Source organism: Crocodylus porosus, unplaced genomic scaffold (assembly GCF_001723895.1).
Source record: "Crocodylus porosus isolate Cpor-Errol unplaced genomic scaffold, CroPor_comp1, whole genome shotgun sequence".
Classification (NCBI taxonomy): Eukaryota; Metazoa; Chordata; order Crocodylia; family Crocodylidae; genus Crocodylus; species Crocodylus porosus.
The window spans coordinates 10,365,852-10,389,254 of NW_017728913.1; the positions used below are offsets into that span (position 1 = coordinate 10,365,852).

A 23,403-nucleotide genomic window follows, 5' to 3' on the forward strand; every position below is an offset into this window, starting at 1 on the left:
GCTGAAAGATGCAAAACTTTGAAAAACTGAGATTTTTTTCTCCTTTTTGAAACAGCTGTCTACTTTGCAAAGCTGTATTTAAAATGACTCAGCCTAGAAGCTTCGGATTTGTTTTGTTCAATAGTTTTAAAACAAGATATATCACAAAAGACTACATACAGCAAACCTGTGTATAAAACTTTGAAGCCATTAACAGTGTGTCTGTTAATTTGTAGATACTGTCAACTTCCAGCATACATCATGTAGTTCGCCAAAGATCAAGAAAGGTACAGTATCTGATCTGAATAATAGCACTGTTTTTCACTGAATTATAGATGGTTTTGTTCATCTACAATTACATAAATACAAAGGCTCCTCCAGAAGAATATTTAACTGTGTCGGTAAATTAAGAAAATAGTGAATTTAAAATATAATACTTTATAAAAAGCTAAAAACTGTAGATAGATACCAATTCAAACACCACAAGCTAAATTATAGCAGCCATGTGAACAGTTTTCAACCCCAGGGACTTCTACCTGGGCCTGCCCTCCAACCAGGAACAAGGAAAAAGCCTGAAAAATGTAATGGATTTTACCTTTCCAAACAGTCTACTATTTTCATAAAAGCCTCAACTGAACATGGATTGGTCTATACACTACAGATTAGGTTTACTGAGCAAGATGACCATACAGTTCCAAGCAGCTGTCAGACACCTCTGCTTCTCCTGCCTTCTACTGATTGATTTCTACAGTAAGGTTTTGGGGCTGCTTGTTTTGGCTTCTGGGACCAGCCCAGGGGATACATTTTATGGAATTGTGCTGTTCTCCTAATCAATTCAACTGGCTTGTCTCAGCTTTTGAGTCACTTTGCAGCCAGCACCCCAGATAGATGTTGCCTGCCACACCTACCTGACTCTTGCCACTGGCAGCCTTTTTTCTCCAGCTTGAATATTATTAGCAGAAGTATATCTATCTTCTTCTGTCACACCATTGCTGACACATGCAAGCACGTTAAAACATTAAGGAATTTATCCTCATAGCACAGCACGGCAGTGGTGGAAGTATCATTTAGCATTCCCATATTAGACAGGGAGACAGAGAACTCAAGTGCAGGCAGTCCTCAGATTTACAACACAATTGGTTCCCAAAAACCATGTCTTAAGTTGAAATGCTGTAACTCAGAACCATAGGAACAATGTTATAAATGGGGGACTGGTTCCTTTACCGTGGTTGACACAGCTGCATCCAGCTGGTGTGGTGGGGGGAGGGAAGGGGTGTGGGGGGGCAGGTCAATGATCCTGCAGCGAGGGAGGGATTGGGGCTGAGGCAAGTGCTTCCCAGGGAAGGGCTAGGGCTGCTCATGCTGCTGCGTGCCGCTGGTTCAGTAGCTGTTCATGTGGCAGCTTGTCCGGTGGCTCTCACCACTGCTCCTGCTGCCAGTCTGCAAGGGCATGGGGTGGGAACATGTGCCCAAGGATCTGTGCGGGGTGGGCGGAGAAGATCCTGGGGCACATGCAGAAGGCTCTGGAAGGCAGAAGGTGCTGGGAGTGGGGCCTATGCTCGCCCAGCCGGCATAGGGCTGGTGCAAGACTGAGCCACTGCACTGCCTCCAGACAACTGGTGTGCAGCAGCGGGAGCCAGTCTGGCCTCCCCAGGCCTCCTGGATAAGCAGCAGCTTCGTCCCAGCTGGGTGAGAGGCGGCAGGGCATGGGCCACCTGAAAACTCGCTGCAGCCCCCACCAGAGCTCCCGCTCCACCCTGATCCAGAGGCACACCCCTCACTCTCCCCCATGTCCTGCTGCTGCTTGCCCAACCAGGGCAAAGCTGCTGCTCATCTGGGAGACACGGGGAGGCTCGGCCGGCTTCCGCCACTTCATGCCTCTTGTCTGGATGTAGCGCAATGGCTCAGTCTTGCGCCAGCCCTGTGCTGGCTGGGCGAGCAGGGAGAGGGGCATAGCCCCTGCTCCCAGCACCTTCCGCCCAGGGCAACTCCGGCCCTGCCCACCCCACGCAGATCCTGGGGCACATGCCCCTGCCCCATTCCCTCCTGGACTGACAGTGGGAGCAGCAGTGAGAGCTGCCAGACAAGCCACCACACAAGCAGCTCCTGGACTGGCAGTGCGCAGTGGTGCGAGCTGCCCCACCCCCTCCCTGGGCAGTGCTTGCTCCAGTCCAGGTCCCAGCCCCAGCCCCAATCCTTCCCTTGCTATGGGGGCACTGATCTGACCCCCCCCATACCCCTTCCCTCTCTCCTCCCCCCAGCCACAACAGACTTACCAGCTGGATGCAGCTGTGTTGACCATCATAAAGGCAAAATCGGCATGGGAACCTCGAAACAGGGTGTCAATTTATAAATGCTGTAAATGCCGTTTGTCACAACTCAAAAAGTCGCAAGTTGAGGAGTGCCTGTACAAAGTTCGAAACAGGACATGAAAGTACTGGGAATTTAATCTAGTCCAATATGATAACTAAAACCAGCCTGCCTGGTGTAGAATGAGAATCTTAAAAAGCCTTACCCTTAGAAACAACAAAGGGAGGTTTGTTCAGTAGTATAGTGCCAACCATACAGCCCCAAAACTGGCACAAGAAGCAAGGGGGGGGGGGGGGGGGGGGGGAGAGGGACAGGAATTCTCACTTTTATATAGAAAATTATAGAGGTCAGGGTCAAAAGCCAGCAGGCCAAAGAGAGGGAACAGGTAAAAAAGAAATAGACATTAACAGTGGGGTAACATACTCTATCTTATATTTCCTGCCTCCACACACACTTCCAGAGGTGTCCCCAAACCAACCTTTAGCCTGGAAAGTGCTCCAACAGCAGCCTGCACTTGCTCTTAAGCCTGAGTCCAGCTCCTTCAGTCATCAGCCCTGACCAGCGAGATCTCCAGTCCCACCACACACTCCTGGTGTCTGGAGACCATATGTAGCCCTCTTACCACTCTCTCTCCTTTTCTTTCAGCCTCTTCCTGCTTATTCCCTTTTTCTTTGTCCCCTTCCCCACCCCCCCAAGCTCCTTGGGGGTTTTGGGGTATTGTAGTCCACATTAGTCGGCACAGCTCAGCAGACTGCCCCGTGCTGTTACACACATCACGTTCATAGTACATTACCCCCTTTTAATTGGATGTGCCCCCACATCCAACTAAAGTTATGCTGTGTAGTCCCTAAGCCACCTGGGAGGTCTTTGCTCTTGCTATGATTTATGTAGAGGGTCAGGAATATGGACACTCACTGGCTCTGGTACATTTTGGATACCCTCTGGTATATCCAGCCCTGATCTTACCTCTCAGCCCCTGTACTTGTTCATCATCACCATCTTCATTCCCATTGGGCCATGGATTCCACCCTACAATTCTTGATCCAGAAGCACCTTCTTGCAACATCCTATTGGACTTATTTGGGGCTATATTGGTGGAGGTTCTGTTGTAAAGTCCCTGCCAACATCTTGGCTAATGATGGGCAGGTCTCCCCAGCTCCCATATCAGGTCAGGGTCTTTTGTTCTGCTAACACACATAGGGTTTCATCCAGTTATAATGTACTACTGATTTCTGTTCACCAGGCCTGCTTGCCAGCTCATATAATACCTCAGATAATTTCCTGACAACTGTATATGGGCCACTGAACTTCTTACATAGCTTTTGATGCCAATCCTGCCTCCTGGCTTGGTTCCATACCCACACCAACTCTCTTGGTTCACGCACCTGTCTAGTGACCCTGAGGTTATGTGCGGCTGCAGCCTGATGTCTCTTAACAGCTCAGCTAACTGAATTTAGGTATCCTGCCACTTTTGTAGCGTATTCAGATGGATTGTTTAATTCTTCTGATACATTTATTCCAAAGACAATATCAACAGATAGGCAAATCTCCTGTCCAAACACCACCATATGGTGCATATCCCATAGATAACTGTACACTGCTCCAGTAGGCCATCATGACATAAGGGAGAACAGCATGTCAACTAGAGTACAGTTGAAACATTCCACTAGTTAATTGAATTGAAGGTGATATGGTGTTGTGAGTGTTTTGTTGATTTCCAGAAAGGTCACATACAGGATGAAGCAGTTGGGATTCAAAATTTCTCCTTTAATCGGTGTGAAGAGATTGAGATACACCATGGTAGCACACACATCTCTACACAAAAACCTTTGCCAGAGTCTCAGCCTCTGATCAGGGACAGGGTATGCTTCTCCCCACTTAGAAAAATAGTCAGCCAATACTAAACATGCACTGTTTCCACATGGTGTAATGGGCAGGGGACCCAGGATATCTCTGGCTATCCTTTCCAGGGGTCATCCAGCCTGTATGGAGACCATGGGGGCCTTGGGATTCTTTTACATGCACCAACCTGCACCAGTCCTTAACAGATTGTCTCTAGTGTAACCAGAAATACTGTTATCAGACCTTAGAAGAGTTTCTCCATACCCAAATGTCACCCAGTACCACTGGAATCACACAGAGCTTGCAGAATTGTTGGTATTTCCTTACATGGTACAACTACTTGAAACAAAGTTGGGTATTTACACAGATTCTGAAGTTTTTGCACCAGTACTCCTTGCCTTAGCTCAGGCCACACTACCTGGTGCCTCTGCAAGTGCAGATAATGTCCTTCTTCAGGGAACTCCTCACTATTGATTTCCTTCCACCGTATCAGCTTTTCAGTGTCAGCATCTTCCCATTGTCTTGCACACCAATCTGCAAACTTTCTGGCTTCTTGGGTATTCGGGGTTGGTTCACTCCTGGCTATCTCTACTGCTGACTGATAGTGGCTCTATCCCCACTGCTTCAGCTTTACGTTCAGCTTCCACTGTGAGAGGCCTATAGGACAAGGCATCAGTATTCTTGTTGTGACTTCCAGGGTGATGCAGTATCTGGTAGTCAAACTCAGTTAGTAGTTCCAACCATCTAGCCAGTTATCCTTTGGGTTGTAGAAAATTGTGTACCCAGTGGAGAGAACTGTGGTTTGTTCTGGATGTGAAATGTCTCCCCAGGAGGAAATGTCAAACACATTTGGTAAAGATCACCACAGCAAGAATTCCTTTCTTCCAGTTGCATACTGGTGCTCAGCTTTGTTTAAAGCTCAGCTTGCAAAGGCTTGTACCTTTTCCTGGCCTCCGTCAACTTGTGACAAAACAGCAACATCACTTGCATCAGTGTCCAACATGAAGGGGAGATGCACTAAGATAGGGGATAATATCAATTGCCACTTTAGCTCTAGAAAGTCATCTTGATATTCCCTGGTCTACATGAACTTTGTCTTCATAGTTTCCTAGTTGGTAGGGTCAGAAGGGACCTTTGGTTGCCCCTAAACATAATCTCCCCAGCTGGCCCCTTGTGAACATGCCAGGATAATTCTCTCAAAAAGCTTACCCAGGATTGAGGTAAGACTAACTGGCCTATAGTTTCCTGGATCTTCCTTCCTCCCTTTTTTGAAAATGGGAACCACACTGACCCTTTTCCAGTCCTCTGGCACATAGCCAGAGCACCATGAGTGCTCAAAAAGCCATGCCAGGGGTCCCGCAATGACCTCTGCTAATTCCCTCAGCACTCAGGTGGAGATTGTCCGGACCAGCTGATTTAAATACGTCCAGTGCCTCCAGAAGTTCCCTGACTAGATCCTCTCTGACCCTAGGCCTGGGTGTGCTTCCCCTGGGGTGTACAGGGGTCCCAGTGGGGGGCATGATCTGGTCCCTGCTCAGAAAAAATGGAGGCAAAGAAACTGTTAAATAGGTTAGCTTTGCTGTCTGGTACAACGACCAGATTTCCTAGTGTGTCCTGCAGAGGCCCCATATTACCCGGTACTTTCTTTTTAGCCCCTACGTATTTAAAAAAGGACTTGTTGTCCTTGATCTGGGTAGCTAGTTCCAGTTCCAGCTCCGCCTTGGCCTTCCTGATCACCCCCCTACAGCCCCGAGCAACTGAGGTATAGTCCTCCCTGGTGATGGCCCCTCCCTTCCACTGGGTGTACAACTCCTTTTTAGCTGGATGTTCCCAGATGCTTTTGGTGAGCCATGGGGACTTTTGCACCCTCTTGCCCCCTTTGATCTGTGTTGGGATTACCTCCCTTTGGGCTTGGAGGATCGTCTCCTTAAGGAACAACCACATTTCTTGGACACCCAACTCCCCTCCCCTCTGGGACCTCAGTGTCTCCCTGACTATTCTCCTTACCTCACTGAAATCCACCCTCCTGAAGTCCAGGGCTGCTGCCTTGCTGCAGGCCTTTGCCACCTTGCGCTGGATGGTGAATTCCAGCAGGCAATGATCGCTGTCGCTGAGGGGGTCGAGCACCTGCAGACCCCTTGCCAGGTCATCACCCGTGGCTAGGACCAGATCCAACAGGGCATCTCCCTGGTGGAGTTGTGTACCTCCTGGGTTAGATGGAGGTCCTGTATCTCAGCTAGGAACCTATGTGAGTGGTCAGACCCGGCTGACTGCTCTTCCCAGCAGATGTCTGGAAAATTTAGGTCACCCATGATGACCATGTCTTTTGACCTAACTGCATCCATGAGCTGACTTAAGAATTCCCAGTCTAGCTCTTCCCCTTGGTTGGATGGTCTGTAGTAGACCCCCACTGTTAAGTCCCTTTCCCCTCAATCTCCTTGTATTCTAACCCAGAGCACTTCAGTGTGCCCCCTCCTCTGACCCAATGCTACTCGTTGAGGATGTGTATTTCCCCTTGACATAGATCGCCACACGCCACCTTTCCTCCCTGTCATATCTCTCCTGTACAGCCTATAGCCCTTGATATTGACCGCCAAGTTGTGCGTTGGGTCCCATCACGTTTCAGTGAGCTCCACTATGTCTGGGCTGGTGTTGGGTAGCAGGAGGGTAAGGTCCTCCTTATCAGATAGCTTATGTAAGCAGCTTGCAAAGGTAGCAAAATCTGCCACAAATCTTCTATAACAGGAGGCTAGATTTAAAAAAGTGGTGCAGTGTTGTTACATTTTGAGGTACTAGCCAGGCTTTAACAGCCTCCACCTTCTCTGGATCTGGGCCTACCCCCTCCATGGAGATCACGTCCCAAAAAGTTCACATGCTTGTAGAAAAGCTGACAACTGTCAGGTTTAATTTTTAAGTGGACTTCCTTCAGCCTCTTAAACACTGCTTTCAGTTTCTGCAAGCATTCCTGAAAGGTTTGGCCCATCACAACAATATCATCCAGGTACACCAGGCAAGATGTCCCTTGCAAATTCACTAACATGATTATCCACCAGTCTCTGAAATGCACTAGGAGCATTACATAACCCAGAAGGCAATACATTAAACTTAAAAAAGTCACTTCTTAATGCAGAATACAGTCTTAGCTCTGTCCTCTGGGAGCACTTCCATCTGCCACTACCCACTAGCCAGCTCAAGGGTGGAGAACTATTGCTCTATGATAATCCACAAAGACCTTCATACCTCCCCCCTTCTTCTGCTCCAACACCACAGGGGCAGCCCATGGGCTGACAGAAGACGTGATGATGACTCTGTCTTCCAACTCTTGCAGCTGTCAATTAAACTCCTGATGGAAATAGATGGATACTGTTTGAGGTCTGTTTGACAGTATGGCTTTGTTAGGCCTGCATGCCCTAGGTTGTGGTCTCCAGAGTTAAGTATATTGTTATACTCCAATAGGACTTCCTGCACCTTCTCAGACTCTAAGCCATGACAACTTAACTTGAACTAGTGTTCCAATTTCCTTGGATTCCACTGAAGGTTATTACCAGGTTCTTAAGGTGCTGGCTCTTGTCTGAGCTCAGTACTCAGAACAACTGACCTCTCGGATCCAGGGTCCTCCTACAGGACAGCCACATTTGTCTCAAATGTCCCAGTTACAGTGGCATAATATGCGACCTGTGGTTCTGTTGTGTTAGCAGCATGCACTGGAATTTCACCCTTGAGGCTCTTACCCATTAGAGTTTCCACCAGGAATCCCAATTCCTCATGGAACTTAGGTTCAAATAAGCTCTCTTCTTCACAGCACCATCTCTTCAGTTTGCCAGTGATCATCGTCTCACTTCTAGGAGATATTGTTATATTCTTCTCTATCACTTCACATACCTTCATTTGGCCATCTGTGTCATACAGGGGAAAACAGCTCCCCAGAAAGGAACAAAATCTGTAAAACTCAGATTGACCTGATAATGTTTTAGAAAGACAGTGCCTAACAAGGCATCTTGATTGGCATCTGTTGCTATGAAGAATTTACATGGGAGCTGCAGGCCCTGGAAGTCAATGGTTGTATTCCCAGAATTGGAAGTGCTCCTCCACTGGCAGCCTTAACCACTAGTCCACAGGGTTGAAGGTCTCTTTTGGACTCTGTTATAGTTTCCTCCCATACCCAGCTACGTACAATGGATAGCTAGGCACCTGAATCTAGGAGGAATTGGCAAGGGATTTCTCCTAGCTTTCCCTCCAGATAGTATCCCAACCCTGCAGCACCAATAATCACCACCCCCACAGTTTTGTGGGCCTCTGTGTCTGCTAGTGATGTATGGGCCCTTCACTGCTCACCTCAGTTTCCCCTGACCTGAATGCCACCTTCTCTCTGGCATTCCCTCCAGAAATGATCACAGCTGCCACAGTGCCAGCTGTGATCCGTCCGTATTTTCCTGATGACATCCCAGCCACTGTGGTCCAGGAGGGTCTTCTCTTGCACATCTGCTCTGAGACTAGATTTCCATACTCTTCTGAGCTGTTCCAGTTCACCTCAGATTTCTCTATGTCTCCATCACTGTTCTAGGCCCTCCAATTTTCTTACCACTTCTGTCTAGGTGGCTAGCTGTATGGCATCATTCAGGCAATGGGGCCTCCTCAGCCAAAGTGGGGTGCACTTTTCCCACTGAAGGCACACAAAGTGTGACAATTATTTCTTTACTTAGATAGTAACAGTTGGCCCAAATGTATCTTCTTACTCCTTAATAGGTCACTTAACTAAACTTAGAAGGCCAAAATTAAATCACTTTGTGGATTTATTAAATGAACTATTCCACATCTTTTACATCCCTCACTCTTTAAAGTGATAACTTTGATTAATCAAAAATGCGGATGTTAAGTTGCTTGGTGTTCAGTAGCAGAAGCAAGATCTTTTTATAGATACAGAACACATTTGCCAGAATTTGAGTGATTTTTCATCTTCCTCCTTCTGCAGTTCTTCTTGCTTCCTTCCATGCATGATAAATGAGTCTTCTAATTACATTAACTACTAATAGGGAACTTCAAGTTTAAAATAACTAATTTGTACACACTTCTGCCTAACTTTTTCTTGATATCAAACTGAAGTTTCCTGGGAAACAGCACCATGTCAAGGCAGGAAGACTTATGTGCGCCCGTGACTCAGCTATGTCAGTGAGGGTTCTGTTTCCTAGCGGGGTTACTCAATCCAGGAAGATCAAAGAGTGAGGACTAGATGAAAAGGAGTCTACTCGTCCTCGAGATCACAGGGTAAGCAATAGGCTGGCCACCTACTGTCATATAATATTGTTAGAGAAACATAGTAAGGTTGCGATTTAGGCAAAAATCATATCAAAGTAATAGCTTAGATCAGGGGTGTCCATCCTTTTTGAATGTAGGGCCGGATCACAAACTTTTTATCACCCAGTGGGCCACGAGCCATATTCAAATACATCACAGGAAGTGGTATCACATCAAGAAGTGATGTCATGTGACCTTTGACACCAATGAAGTTGCAGGGGTTGACATGGTGCTGGTTGACCTGGCATGCATGCCTGGGTTGACATGGTGCTGCAGGAGCCACTTGGCTACGACCCGGTTGACCTGGTGCTGGAGCAGCCATGGGGCCAGGCCAGGGTTAACCTGGGGCCTGCCAGTGCCATGCCTGGGTTGACATGGTGCTGCAGGACCAAGCCTGGGCAGAACCAGGTCGACACCAGCCAGGAAAAGCAGCATGCAGCTGAAGCTGGCTTCCCATGTGCTGCTGGGGACTGGAGGAGGCTGGCCAGGTCTGCATCAGCCAGCAGAAGTGGCAGCAGAGCCGTGTGCTGCTCAGGACTGACCAGTGCAGGCTCGTCCCGTCCCGAGCTGCACACAGCTCCACCGCCACTTCTGCTGGCTGGTGCAGACCTGGCTGGGCTCCTCCCCAGCAGCACATGAGAAGCTGGTTTCAGCTGCATACTGCTGGGGACGGGACGAGGCTGGCCAGGTCTGCACTGGCCAGAAGTGGTGGCAAAGCCGTGTGCCGCTTGGGACTGACCAGTGCACGCTCATCCTGTCCCGAGCGGCACACGGCTCCGCAGTGGCTTCTGCTGGCCGGTGCAGACCCGGCCGGCCTCCTCCCGTCCCCAGCAGCACATGAGAAGCGGCCCCCTCAGGGCCTCACACGGGGGCAGCCGGGCCCGGAGAGCTGCAGTGCCCGGGGGGAGACTGGCCAGGAGAGCAGGCGCTGCCTTGCTATGGGGCGGGGCGGGGCAGGGCAGGGCAGCAGGGCTGGCTTGAAGCGGGCGGGCGGGTGAGGAGGCAGGTGCAGGCCGGCAATGCCAGTGGCCGCTGCTTGACCTCCTGTATGGGGCTGCTCCGGCAGCACAGGGCACGGGCAACCACATGCCCCGCAACCCCGGCCTGGCCTGGTGCCCCCATCTCTGTGCAGGAACTTGCCTCTGTCCACCACGCGTGCGGACAGGGCGTGGGCCATGCTGCAGCTCCCCTGGCCACGCGCTGGGACAAGGGGCGGAGCCAAGGAACAAGCTGCACATGCTGTCCCCAGCGGCGGTAGGGCCCAGCTCACTGATGAGCCCAGCCCTGCGGGAGTAAGCAGCTCCTCTCCCCTCGCTGCCAGCTGGGGCCTGCGGGACAGCCCTGCCCACCTTGCTTTGCCGCTGCCCCGCTGCCGCCACCGCCGCGGAGTGCAGAGCAGGCGCCTCAGGCCAGATAAAATGGCTTGGCAGGCCGCATGTTGGACAAGACTGGCTTAGATGAAATAGCCAGTCTTAGTGAAGCCATCAAGAAAGCAGAGCTAAAAAGTTCTATTAGTGAATGTTAAAAGGAAGTTACGAAGTTGAAGGGGGCTGGGGGAGAGGAGATAAGAGACCAGGCAGGAAAAGGGTGGCTACAAAGTATAGAGTGGATGGGGAGAGGACCCAACTATGTTAGAATGTAACCTACTTAGCCTGAGGGGAGGGGTTAAAGTTCAGGATGGGGGAGCTAAATGCATAACAGAAGAAAGATACAGAAGGCCCCTCTGCAAGGAAGTCTCATCTTTAGGGAGTTGTGGGTTCTAAAAGATATACACAGATACAAATAATGGCATGCAGGGTACAGTTGCAGGGAGAAGGTGAGGGAGAGTCCAGGTGTGATTGGTCTTACGTCATCATCCACTGGAGGGGTAAGAGACCAAGGAAAGCAGGATAGCATTAGGATGCATAGCTTCAACAACAAAAGTTGCACAGGTAATGAAGAAAATGGATGAATATTATCTAAAAACTCACAGAGTAAACAAATGTTGATGGCCAGGAGCTGATTAAAAAAAGATTTAAAATGAAAATAAAACAATAATATATTCAGGAAGGCAAGATGATTAACACAGAGAATGGAACGCTAATTATGATTTCCAAAACAAAAAAAATCACTTTTACACTGGGAGCCAATTAAGGAAGGGCTAATTGCTCCAAGCTAGGTTTTTCAAACATGATATATGAAAATGATAGTTTTGTTTAGATAGTGGTTTATGAGACAACTGATCAATTCTACAATCATCTATAAATATTAATTGATGTTACCCTCAAGTGTCTGTTTAATAATGTCTGGCCTAATAAGCTGCAAACTAGGCCCACACAGAGACAGCCATAAACTAATATGGAATTCCCCAGAGGGAGGAACCAGGAACAGGATGTCAGAGCACATGGAGAAGCCGAGGGAAGTGACCATAGTATGTACATACATGACAAAATCGAAGTTTAAACTTGAAAACAAAAGCACCAAGAAAACTGACAGCAAAAGGCTAACCACCATCACATCAGCCATTTCCAAGCCACTGAACAAGACAGACACAAAAATCATCACAAGAGGTCACTAACGTGTAACGGTCAGTCTGTGAGACAACATCACAAACTACAATAACTTAGTTGCTGGACTACCTGAGAGAAAGGAAGCAAAATACAGTAAAGATCAACTTCCATTAAAATAGCAGGAGCAGCCACCAAAAGGATAAAACAGTAAAAAAACACCACAGAAAGATAAGAGAAAACAGATTGATAACATCGCCGTAGAAGTGAAGGGGCTGCTAAAAGAGGTGACAGCAACACACTTTATTACCTCAACTAGGTTCTAACTGGCAAGTTTACACCAGCCAGAAGGCGGATAAGGCTAAACACAGAAAAGCTGACAAGAACAAAGAGCATGTAAGGGGCAGAGCAATTCCAAAATGTGCTAAGTGACTGATTCTCAACCAGGACGATGCAGCACCCAGGATGCCATGGGGTGCTGCACAATGTTAGCACAGTTAAGTGTCCAAACACCTAAACAATTCACAAGATAAATCCAGAGATGGCAAAAAGGAATCTGTAGTATCAAAAACAATCTGATCTGTTGTGGTCTGAGTTCTTTGCAATAAAAGAATTACTCTATTATTTTTCTGTCATCAAGAAACAAGTGAAATAAATCTAAGAAGCTGGCATTTTCCTAAGGATGCCTTGGGTCTAGAAAGGTTGAGAACTTCAGTGCTAAACAGATAAACGCCTGGAGAAACTACTGACTTAAACACCCAGAACAAAGGGAAAAGGACAATGTTTAAAGCCTAGGACATCTGCAAGTGAAGGCCCAATCACTGATGTTAGAAGTTTATGATAATGAGCAGGGATCTGGGTTTTCCGTTTGCTGGAGAAAACAGAGATTTTGTCCTTTAAAGGAGAAAAATATGGGAAACAAAGGGTTTTCTCTTGCACGCTGGCAAAGTTCCAGCCAGCAAGGGGCTGCTTGTGGCTGGGGCGAATGGGACACAGGGAGCACCACATGCATATCCATGTACACATGCACGTGGCAGCCAGGCAGCGGTGGACAGCAGCTCCCTCCAGGCAAGCCCATGGGGATGGGATGGGAGGGGGTACAGGCAGTGTGTTGGGGGGGGAGCACAGGTGATATGGAGGGGGGACATGTGCCCCTGAGATTTCTGTGCCTACAGCAGGATGCAGGGCTGCATCCAGGCTGGACCAGCCATAGCCCAGTGGGAGGAAGGGAGCACAAAGGTGAGGCACAGCAGTGTGGAGTTGTGCCCCTGCTGGTGCCAGGTGGGCATGGAGTACCTCACCTCAGAGGCCATGGTGCTCCCTCCCATACTGGGTACCATCTGCCAGGCTGCAGAGGGCCACCCGCACACTGCTGTGGGTGAATAAAACTGGATGAAAATGCGCCTCACCTATTGTATCATCTGTGCCCACAGATCACGCAATGAATTAACCCTAGGGAACAGAAGTTCCCCAACCAGAGCACCTTCATCTGATACCTCATTTGAGGAGGGTTAATTTTTTGTGCTATTGGCTACTTCAAAAGCACTGCATTCGTGCACCTGTGTCATCATGGCATGGCTGCAGAGTACTTTCAAAGGGCCAATTGTGCAAAAAAAATTTAACTTCTGCCTGTGCCCATAAGTAGAACAAAGGAAGCAGCTGAGGCAAAGCCGAAGGAACATCTGCAGACTAGATGTCAAACGACATGCCATCCTGGTTTTCACACCATCATGAACGGAGTCACTCTGCAGCACTAGTTGGAGCTTGACATGGCCCTGTACTAACCTGCCCTCCAGTCCTCAGGTCAAGATACGGAAAACTGAGTCCTCCAGCAGAGTTCCAAGGGAGTTATCACCTCTGATGCTAAAAAAAGTTCCCAAAAAGAAAAAAAAGGGGGAGGGGAGCCTGAAAACTGATAGCAGCATCACCTCCCACCCAGCCCCCTGCAAAAGGGCCCTTACCTGGTTAGATTCTAATAAGTTTCACAGCATAAGTTTTACCATTCTCACAAGCATTAAAAGCATTTAAAAAAAGCATTAAAAGCTTTAAAAAGTGACCAATTGGGGTCTGGCCTCAGCCTAGGGGTTCTCTGGGAGTGAGGGTTTGTAGGTTGGTTTCCCTTGTGGCAGTATTACTAAATTGAGTTGAATTGTCCACTTACAGGTTTTTCCTTCTAGGCCTAATATACCTCACTAGTGTGGTGGGGCGAGGTGGGGGCTGCATAAATCCTCACCAGGCTAACGTATGACTTGTTTGATAGTACACATCCTATGTATAATCAGAGAAAATCAAAATGCAACAATCATAAGCTTCAGAGATTTTAAAGAAGGCATTTTAAAGCCTGTCACGATTCACTCTGGAACATCTTGAATTGTTATAGCATTCTAACAAAAATAGTTAGCATCATCAAGGCTTTCTATCAAGGTGCAACAGGCACAGTTAGAGCACATGCCTACTTGAGCAATAGGTGTAACACACAAGGAGGTTCTCTCTCTCACCTCCTCTGTTTGGAGTTGCCATTGATTTCTTCCCAAGGAAAAAGTGCCGACAAATATAACAAGCATTACATGGTTGAACAAAATACACGAACATTTTGATTTCACCAATAACATTACTCTTAACTGAGAGTACAACCAAAGAACTGGAAGTCTGCATAATGCCTCAGAGATGTAGTTAATAAGCATTTATGAAAAAATGAGATCTAACACCCCAACAACCCCCAACGCAAGCATAATGTTAAGCAACAGAGGAATATAAGAGGTGAGTCAATTCATATACCTCAGCAGGAATGCACAAGTCAATGGGGATAACCAAAAGGAAACCATCTCAAATATGCCAGGCACCAACTTTAACAAAACAGGGCTAAATCCTTACAGCTTAAAGGCCACTGTAAGTCTCCAGCTGAAATAACATTTCTACCCTGCCTGTCACAGATGGACATTAAATATGGAAATCCAGCAAACATATAGACATGTCTAGCTGTCTTTGAAAGCAAATGGCTCTTTGAAAGTACACAAAAGAAAAAAAAAAAAAAGGACTACAAATTGAATGGAACAAATTCATTAAAAATGCCATTAAAAAAACCAAAACAACCAGAGGGCAACAACTTCATATCTGCTAAGTTATCCCAACTTAAAGTTGGAAGTATCTGGTATGTGCATCAACAGGACATCAAGACATTTGCCACGGCAGACATGCCACTGGGCGGCAGCTGGAAGAACATCTAAGAGAATGGTCCAGGGAAAGAGGTCTTCACTGAACAGTCCTGGGTGAGGGAAGAGCTTACAGTACTAACAACTAAGATAGCACATGCAAACAGTTACCCACGACAGATAGGGATGGCATAGCCTTGTTCAGCAACATCTGATACAACAAAAAGGATTCAAAATCATATAAAATTAGAGATGCCCAACATGAGATTTTCATAAGCTCTCAGCATTGGTTTAAATAGGGTGATCATCTGTCCTGGGTAAACCTGAACTCCCAGTTTCCATAGCCTGGTCCTGGTGGGTAGGTCAAAAGTCCTAGGCCAGAGTCCAGCAGGGAGGCAGAGCACATGGTTCATCAGGCAAGCAGGTGGGCAGGCACTGCTGTTGCTATGCAGGAGCTAGGCAGGTATACTGGAGTGCTGCCCAACCCAGCCCAGCCCAGCCCAGCCCAGCCTGCCCCCAACCTCTAGCCGCTGCTGAGGAGCAGCCGGGCTGGGCATGTATTGGTGGAATAGTGCCTGCTCCAGTTCATCCACCTTGCTCCTGCAAACAGCAGTGATGCCTGCCTGGCTGCCTACTAAAAGCACTAAAATGCGACTGTCTGCACAGTGAAGCAGGAAAACTCATGCTAAGTGACCTGTGAGCTACCCAGGTCATGTTGCAGAAACAGCAGCCTTGCTCCCAGAGACAAAGCTAGCAATTTGGGTCCTCTGGCATCCTAGGATGCATTGGTCTCAGTCCTCCTGCCAAAGTCCTGCTTTGTGTGAAGGGAAGCTCTCTATCCCTAAACTGAAACAAAAGGAGCTCACTTTGGTCAGATGGGGATCTGGAACAAAAAAATAAAAACAGCATGCATGTCTTTTCTCAAGAGAATCACTTTACTGGAAAGCAAAAAATAAATTTAACTAGCATTCAGATCAGGTAACAGAAATACAAAAATCCACTCACACTTGGGAGGATGGGTGTAGGCTGGACCCCAGGAACTGAGCTCTTATTAGGTCTTTAGTTCTCCCAACAAATCAGGTCCATTATTCTCCCCTTCCCCCAGGTTTACAATCATAGATGATGTGAACACTGACGTGTCTGTCTACAACCTGAGTACATTTAATGAAAGGGGTCGATCATGAAGACCCCCTCCCCAGCTAAGTAAAGCATTTTTGGTAAACACTGAACTGTTTAATTAGGATGGCTTTACAAATGTTATAATTTAAGTTTGAACTCCTGACAAGGCATGCCATTCCATATGCTAATGGGGGTTTCAATTGCTTTGTGTTACTATGGTTAAACCCTTAAGTCAATGCTTTTCTGTTTCCATCAGCAAAAAACATAGAATCTAGCCTTGCAAGCCTGACGTTATATAAAGTTACCCAAATTTTGTTTGGTTTAAATCATTACAACATGGCTTTTCCTTGTGGGCAGATCACACCTGACCAACCTCATTTCCTTCCAGATAACTTGCCACCTGGATAAGAGAAATGAGGTTGATGTCATATACTTGGATTTCAAAAAGGCCTTTCACATTAGACTCCCACGATGTCCTCATAGTAAACTTGGGAAAATGCGGCCTCAAGTACTTTACAGTCTGGTGGCTAAGTAACTGGCTCTGAGATAGGACCCAGAGAGTATTAACTGATGGTACTGAGTCAACATGGCGGAAGGTGACCAGTGGCGTCCCTCAGGGTTCAGTACTCGGCCCAGTGCTTTTCAACATTTTCATCAATGATTTGGATTCAGGTGTTAAAAGTGTACTGGCAAACTTCGCAAATGACACCAAATTATGGAGGAGTGTGGTCATGCTTGAGGACAGGCTGAGGATACAGGCTGACCTGGACAGGCTTTGCAAGGTGGACGGATTAAAACCTAATGATATTTAACATGGAAAAATGTAAAGTGCTCCATCTGGGGAGAAATAATCCGCAACACTTACAGGTTCAGCAGTGCTGTACTTGCCAGCACCAAAACTGAAAGAGACCTGGGGGTTGTGATAGACCACAGAATGAACAAGAGCCATCAATGTGATGCTGTAGCTGACAAAGCGAATAAAACACTGGCATGCAACTACTGATGCATCTCAAGCAAGACTAAGACTGTCATCTTCCCACTCTACTTAGTCTTGGTGAGCCCACAGCTGGAGTACTGCATCTAGTTCTGGGTGCCGCACTTCAGGAAGGATGTGGAGAAACTTGAGAGAGTCCAAAGGAGGGCCACGCACATGATCAGAGGTCTGGAGAGCAGGTCATATGAGGAGAGGCTGAAAGACATGGGACTGTTCAGTCCAGAGAAAAGACGACCTAGAGGGGACTTGGTGCAGCCTATAAGTATACAAGGGGCATACATCAAGGCCTGGGGGAGGATCTGTTCACCAAGGCACCCCAGGGGAAGACAAGAAACAACAGACACAAAATGCTTGAAGACTGCTTCAGAATGGACATAAAGAGAAATTTATTTATGATTTGAGTGCCTAGGGTTTGGAACCGACTCTCCACAGAAGTGGCACAATCACATACGCCGGAGATCTTTAAAAAAAACACTTGACGTACATCTTGCCGGGGTCATCTGACCTCAGTAATCTTTCCTGCCCAAGTGCAGGAAGGCCAGATCCGATGATCTTGTGAGGTCCTTTCCAGCCCCTAACATCTATGAATCTATGAATTACAAAATGGAGGGTGCGTACAAGACAGAGGCACTTATGCCACGGCCTCTAATGTGTTCCTAATACCCTGGAGGATCTACCCACCCTCCCAAACTCTACTGCCCAAAGGCTGGTACTGCCTGGGGGTAGGTGTGAACTCCACCAGTGCCGAGTGTGGGGGTGCTGTGGTGGCAGGGCCATGAAGCTGGGAAGCTCTCCACTGACCCCTGCCAACCCAATCCCAGCCCCCTCACAAACTTCCTGGGAGATAGCTTCACCTCTGCCCTAGAACCAAGCAAATCCTGCAGGAAAATTCAATTAACCACAGTTACTCAATGTTAATTGAAATTTTCCCATGTGGTCTGGCCCCATTTTACCCTAACCATGGCCAGCTTTTCCCTTGCCAGGTGGTTTGATGGGGACTGTGGCACCTCCCTCATTTTTGTCTGGGACTAGAAAGGGTGGAAGAGAGCTGTGCCATAGAGGGGTTGGAAGCCAGAGTGCAAAGCTACGAAGGTTTAATATGGAGGGAGCATGGAAAGACACAGCACACTCCAAAGAAGGCTGGGATGGGAGGGAGAGCTGTTGGAGGTGGGAACTGAGATCAGGTGGGCAGGGTCAGTGGAAGGCTCCCTGCAGCAGAGCTCCCCCCCACAGCAATTCAGGGGGCCTGCAGAGGAAACAAGAGCCCCATGCTTTACCGCCTTCCAGCTCCAAGATCCCACTGCTGCAACCCTCTCCCTCCCAGACCCTTGCAGCCCAGGTATCCTTACTCCTAACCGTACCCTGCTTGCCAGTCCTTTGGCAGCAAATGATAGCTATGCAGGTCAGAGACCATATTACCCGTAAACATGCAACTGCTCAGAGCACATTCAAACTTTAGTACTCCATCATATTCCATTGATTTAGCATGACCTAAAGGTAACATGTAACAAACCCCTTTAACATCAAAAGCAACATAATTTGGCAAATGCTTTTTGCTATTTGCATGATTTAAATGGCTTTGCCTTACCCATGGGTGTCTTAAGTGGTTTATTCTGCGTTGCTGAGATCCGCCTGGTTGTTTTATTATGGACCTGATTTCATCTACCATTAAGCAACAACCCTGATTAACTTCAACAGAACAAAGCTCAGGTTGTAAATAAGGTAGCCTTAATGGCTCATATACAGAATGGTACATGGGGCCTGCCACATGTCACCTGGCTGTGCAATTGCAGGGATCTTCAGAAGCTGTTATTTACAGCCCAAACCCCTGTTAACGTTAAAGGCAGCTAACTAGAGCTCATCACTGGAGCCCTCACAACTAGGGGAGAGGTGGTTAAAAAAAAAAGTAAGGTGCACACTTGTGCACATTATAGTTTTGAAAGCTCTTGTAGAACTCTGTAAGACAGCAAAACCCTCAGAGAATAAAATAACTCTGAAGAGTTGTCTATGTTATACTTGGGAAAGCACCATGATTGATCAGGAGGTAATTCTCTCCAACAGTTCCATGGCAGGAGGAGCAAAATTATATAGGATTATAGTATAAGGCAGAAAAATATAGCTGTGGTCTACTGCTGCCATTGGGAAAGATATGTGGGCCCTCTCTCCCCTACCCCCCCGCCACTCCACAAACTATCCCTTAATTCTACCTCATTTCCAAACAGGATTGCAGCTGCACTGTGGCTCATGCCCACAGATTTTCCTCAAAGGCACATCATGAACAGCAGCATGATGAAATGGATGTGACACTCGCACATCTGTACTCTACTAGTGATCCAGAAATGTATGGCAATCATATCAGTTTCCTTTAGTGCCATTCGTTCTGGCACCACTGGGGAAGCATTATAGGAGGCACAGTAATACACAGATGGTCCTCCTTTGTTATTGTCGGATGATCCCTCCATAAATTTAAATCCCTGTGATTCTGATAACTGTCACTACAGTTCTCAGAACAACATTTATTACTGTAGTTATCCTCTGCTGCAGACACAGCACAAATATTGTGTTTTCCCAGTTCTACTAAAATATTGCTTTTCTTATTAGTTTCTCTGCAAAATAGCAAGAGTTCAAAGGAAATATTAGTTACTGAGATCCTAGAGAGACTTACTCCAGCAAAATAATACCACTTTAAGAAAGGTACAAATTTTGATCTAAAATTATTTAGAAGATTTGCAAAAATATCATTTCCTATCACTCTCCAGATATTTCTAATGCACATGCCTAAACAAATCAGCCTTCTGATGCCAAAACAAAGATTAGCCTTGGCTAATGTAGTGAATGCTTTGGGAAAAGCTTACATAAAGAATGGGCTCCATACTACAGCCTTACAAACAAGTACAAGAAAATTTTAAATATATTAATATTCAACTCTGCCCTCATTGTATTTGAAATAGGATCCCCCCTCCCCATACAGATAAAAGCAGTTGAAGGAGGCAAACAAGAGCAGTATCACTAATTTTTGATTAATCTAATCATCAGGTTCTTTGTTAATCAGGTACAGTTATCTTCTCCACTAAAGTCTGTAGCTGGTGAAGCCGATGATTTTCTGCTAGGAAATGCTCATGAAAGCAAGAGCCAGCCCCTTTTATCAAGAGCAAAAATGAGATTGAAAACAAATCTTGAGGAAAAAAGATATTTTTATTTAACAAAAAAATATAGAGCCAGAAAACCCTCCATAAACTATGATTCCTCCATGTTTTGGCTTATTTTTTTTTCTTCCTGTTCAACTTCCAATTTGATTCAATATATGCATTAGGTGATTTGATTTCCACTCACTGACCAAGTATTAACTAGATGGACCAAAAGCAGAACCTTGAACTTAAACCACATCAAAAATGACAGTGGAAAGGAAGGGTAGACAGACATAAAACCCATGCTCTAATCCTGCCTTCCTGGTTTTTGGCTACGTACTAGATTCAAAATTAAAAAGGAATTTATTTTCCAATTCAGTCCCACCAACATCTCCTGAAAACAGTTACTCTCATGATTTCCATACAAGATACCAGAAATCTTTTGAAAGCAGTGTACTCATAAGAATTCAACCCTCCCTTGGGGTAGTTCTCATTATTCTGTGACATCTCACTGGAATTTACCACCAATCCAATAATCTAATATAAACTATACCACCTCATCCACCTTCTAATATTTCCACAAGTACTTTTACTTTTCATAATACTTTTTACTTTGTAACTGAAGTAACATTTCTGTTCTCAAGCTCCCCAAGGTGTTTTCCACGTGGTTTAGATTCCCCCAAGATCCTTTCCAGAGGTTTATACTTAATTTCAAAAATCCCACCTACTGTTCTTTTTCAGAGAACAAAGTGTTCAAATAGGACAATAAAAGAAATTCAGGTTTGACTTCCAATGAAGTCAGTCAGTGAAGCACTTCTGCTTTAAATAATTTGGCTACACTGATAGTTGTTTACAAAGACCACAACAGAATATACTTGATGTATGAATAAACCTATTCAATAGTTACTTTTTCAAACACATCAAATTTGTATACATAATACTTTACATTTATATGGCACCTCTCTCCAAAAAGGATCCCCAAGAGCTTTACAATGTGCAAGTACTCACAAGAATTACTGTCATGGTCACCTCAGAGAAAAATCATACTGAGAAATTCAAATGAGACTTTAAACTAAAAAAGAATTACGTTGCCACCAATAAATCCTTAGGACTAAGAGTTATCTCCATAATCCCTCTTTTACTACTCTGTAAAGTCTTATGCATATTTATAGCATAATATAAATAAAAAATAAGAACGGTTTGTGGTTTTCCAAATCAGATGGGTTTTGCTTCAAGAAACAACTCTGAGGCATTCCAAACAGTAAATGACAGCTACATGAAAACACATATGGCAAAGTAATGGCAATAGCTGCTTGACAACCTAACATGCTCATCTTTGTAAGATTTTAATACCTCCAAATATTTAAGGAACTTCTAGTGCTGCATACTAACTAAATACAATATGACCAACAAACATCAATCAACATTACCCTGCAAATACACTCATTCTGGGCTCATACAATTTTTACCCTTAATCCTGCATTACTTCCTCAGCAGGAATTTTCAGAGGTCTGTGGTTATACAACTACAACATACATTACTCAAAGAATATTAAAATAAAGATCTAAAGTTACCAAGCAAGAGCTGTAGGCAGATAAATTCAAGAATAGGGCTAGAGTTAAACACTTATGAACAAGGAAAGATAAAAATTGTGCCTTGAGAAATCTCCTCAGCAAAATTGTTAAGGTTCTGTTGTAAGAGGAGGTAAGGTTAAATGCAACTTACTGGTAAGGTTCCTGGTAGAGAAGCATCAAAAAAAGATACCAAAGAGTTAGGGGGTGCTATAAACTGCACTTGGGAGCCGGAGAAAATCTTGGAGTTGGAATTGATCTGTGCATGAATTTCCAGACCCACCACTGGTCTCCAGGGAGCAACACTGAAAAAGAGGAGAAATAACATATAATTAGTGTGCATCACTACATTAATATCTAGGAAAATCTATACAAGACAAGACAAAGTAACAGAAAAAAATTGCCATTTAATAGTGTGTTGTGGTCCTGTGCTGCTGCATTGGAGGCCACAGACTAATTTATATATTTTATAATCTTATAAATCTTGAGGCAAATAGTGCGGCCAAGTGTTTTTATTATGTACACATTAAAGATGATTTAAGTAGATGAGAATAAAAGTATGAATCTGAAAACTTTTCCATGAGAAGCTGCACTGAAATTAGCAAGGTGAAGGAGCATACTGCACAAACCCCCAATTTCGTACCCCATGGAAATTATGAAATTATCATAAATATCAACTGTTTCTCAACTAGTTTGATAAGTCTCCAACAAACAGGTGGCATATTAAATTATGTATACATTATCAGCTAGTCACTAGCATGCTGGGAAAGGTGGCTCTCCAGAGCAATGCTAGTACCAGATTAGCATAAATATTAGTAGTCTGGTAATAGAGAAATCATCATTTCAACTGGAGAGTAACTGCTCTTTGAACATGCTCCACAGATAAAGCTTCTCCATATCATCTGAAAAGTAATTGCAATTCTCACATCCATAACCTTTATATGGACAAAAGAAAGAGGTCACCTTTACAGTATGAATGGCTCAACGGTTTCTGTAAGTAATTATCTGGCCTTGTACGAATGAAGTGACACAAATAATATTTCAGTGGCGAAATCACATTTCTATGGCAGGACACTTCAGCAAATATAAGTACCAAGATAGTTATAACAGATAAGTGGGCTATGGAAAAACATTAAACAAATATATCAAATATAGTGTTTCTTTCAAAGGTGAACACAATGCAATTTTTACTTGCCAAGACTTGAATTCTGTGTCTGTCCTCCAACAGCTGAGGACATCACTACAGATCACCAAAACTTAATCAAGCATATCCTATATAAATCACTCATTAAAGGAAGGCAGATACCATCATGTAGGACTTTCAGGCATTCAAATAAAGTCTTCTACAACCACTTTTGTTTGTGTATGCTGACTGGAACCATACAAAATTACATTTTTAAAAATGAAGAGCCTTATCTAGTTTTCAACTGCAGACCTATTAGAATATTTAAAGCAACAGTCCTCAATCTTTCAAAAACTTACGCAAACTTTTTAAAGCTTTGCTACCAGGAGTCACCACAATTCCAA

General features: G+C 45.5%; 1 protein-coding gene across 1 annotated transcript in view; it reads right to left on the reverse strand.

Moving 5' to 3' along the window:
- Positions 1-23,114, reverse strand: part of GATB (glutamyl-tRNA amidotransferase subunit B) — a 63,227-nt gene extending 40,113 nt beyond the window's left edge. Inside the window, exons 1-2 of the mRNA XM_019534333.1 lie at positions 23,068-23,114; positions 22,031-22,181 (exon numbers count right to left, since the gene is read on the reverse strand). Of these exons, the coding sequence (XP_019389878.1) occupies positions 22,031-22,181; positions 23,068-23,114 (198 nt within the window). The remainder of the gene's footprint in view (positions 1-22,030; positions 22,182-23,067) is intronic.
- Positions 23,115-23,403: the final 289 nt, after the last annotated feature.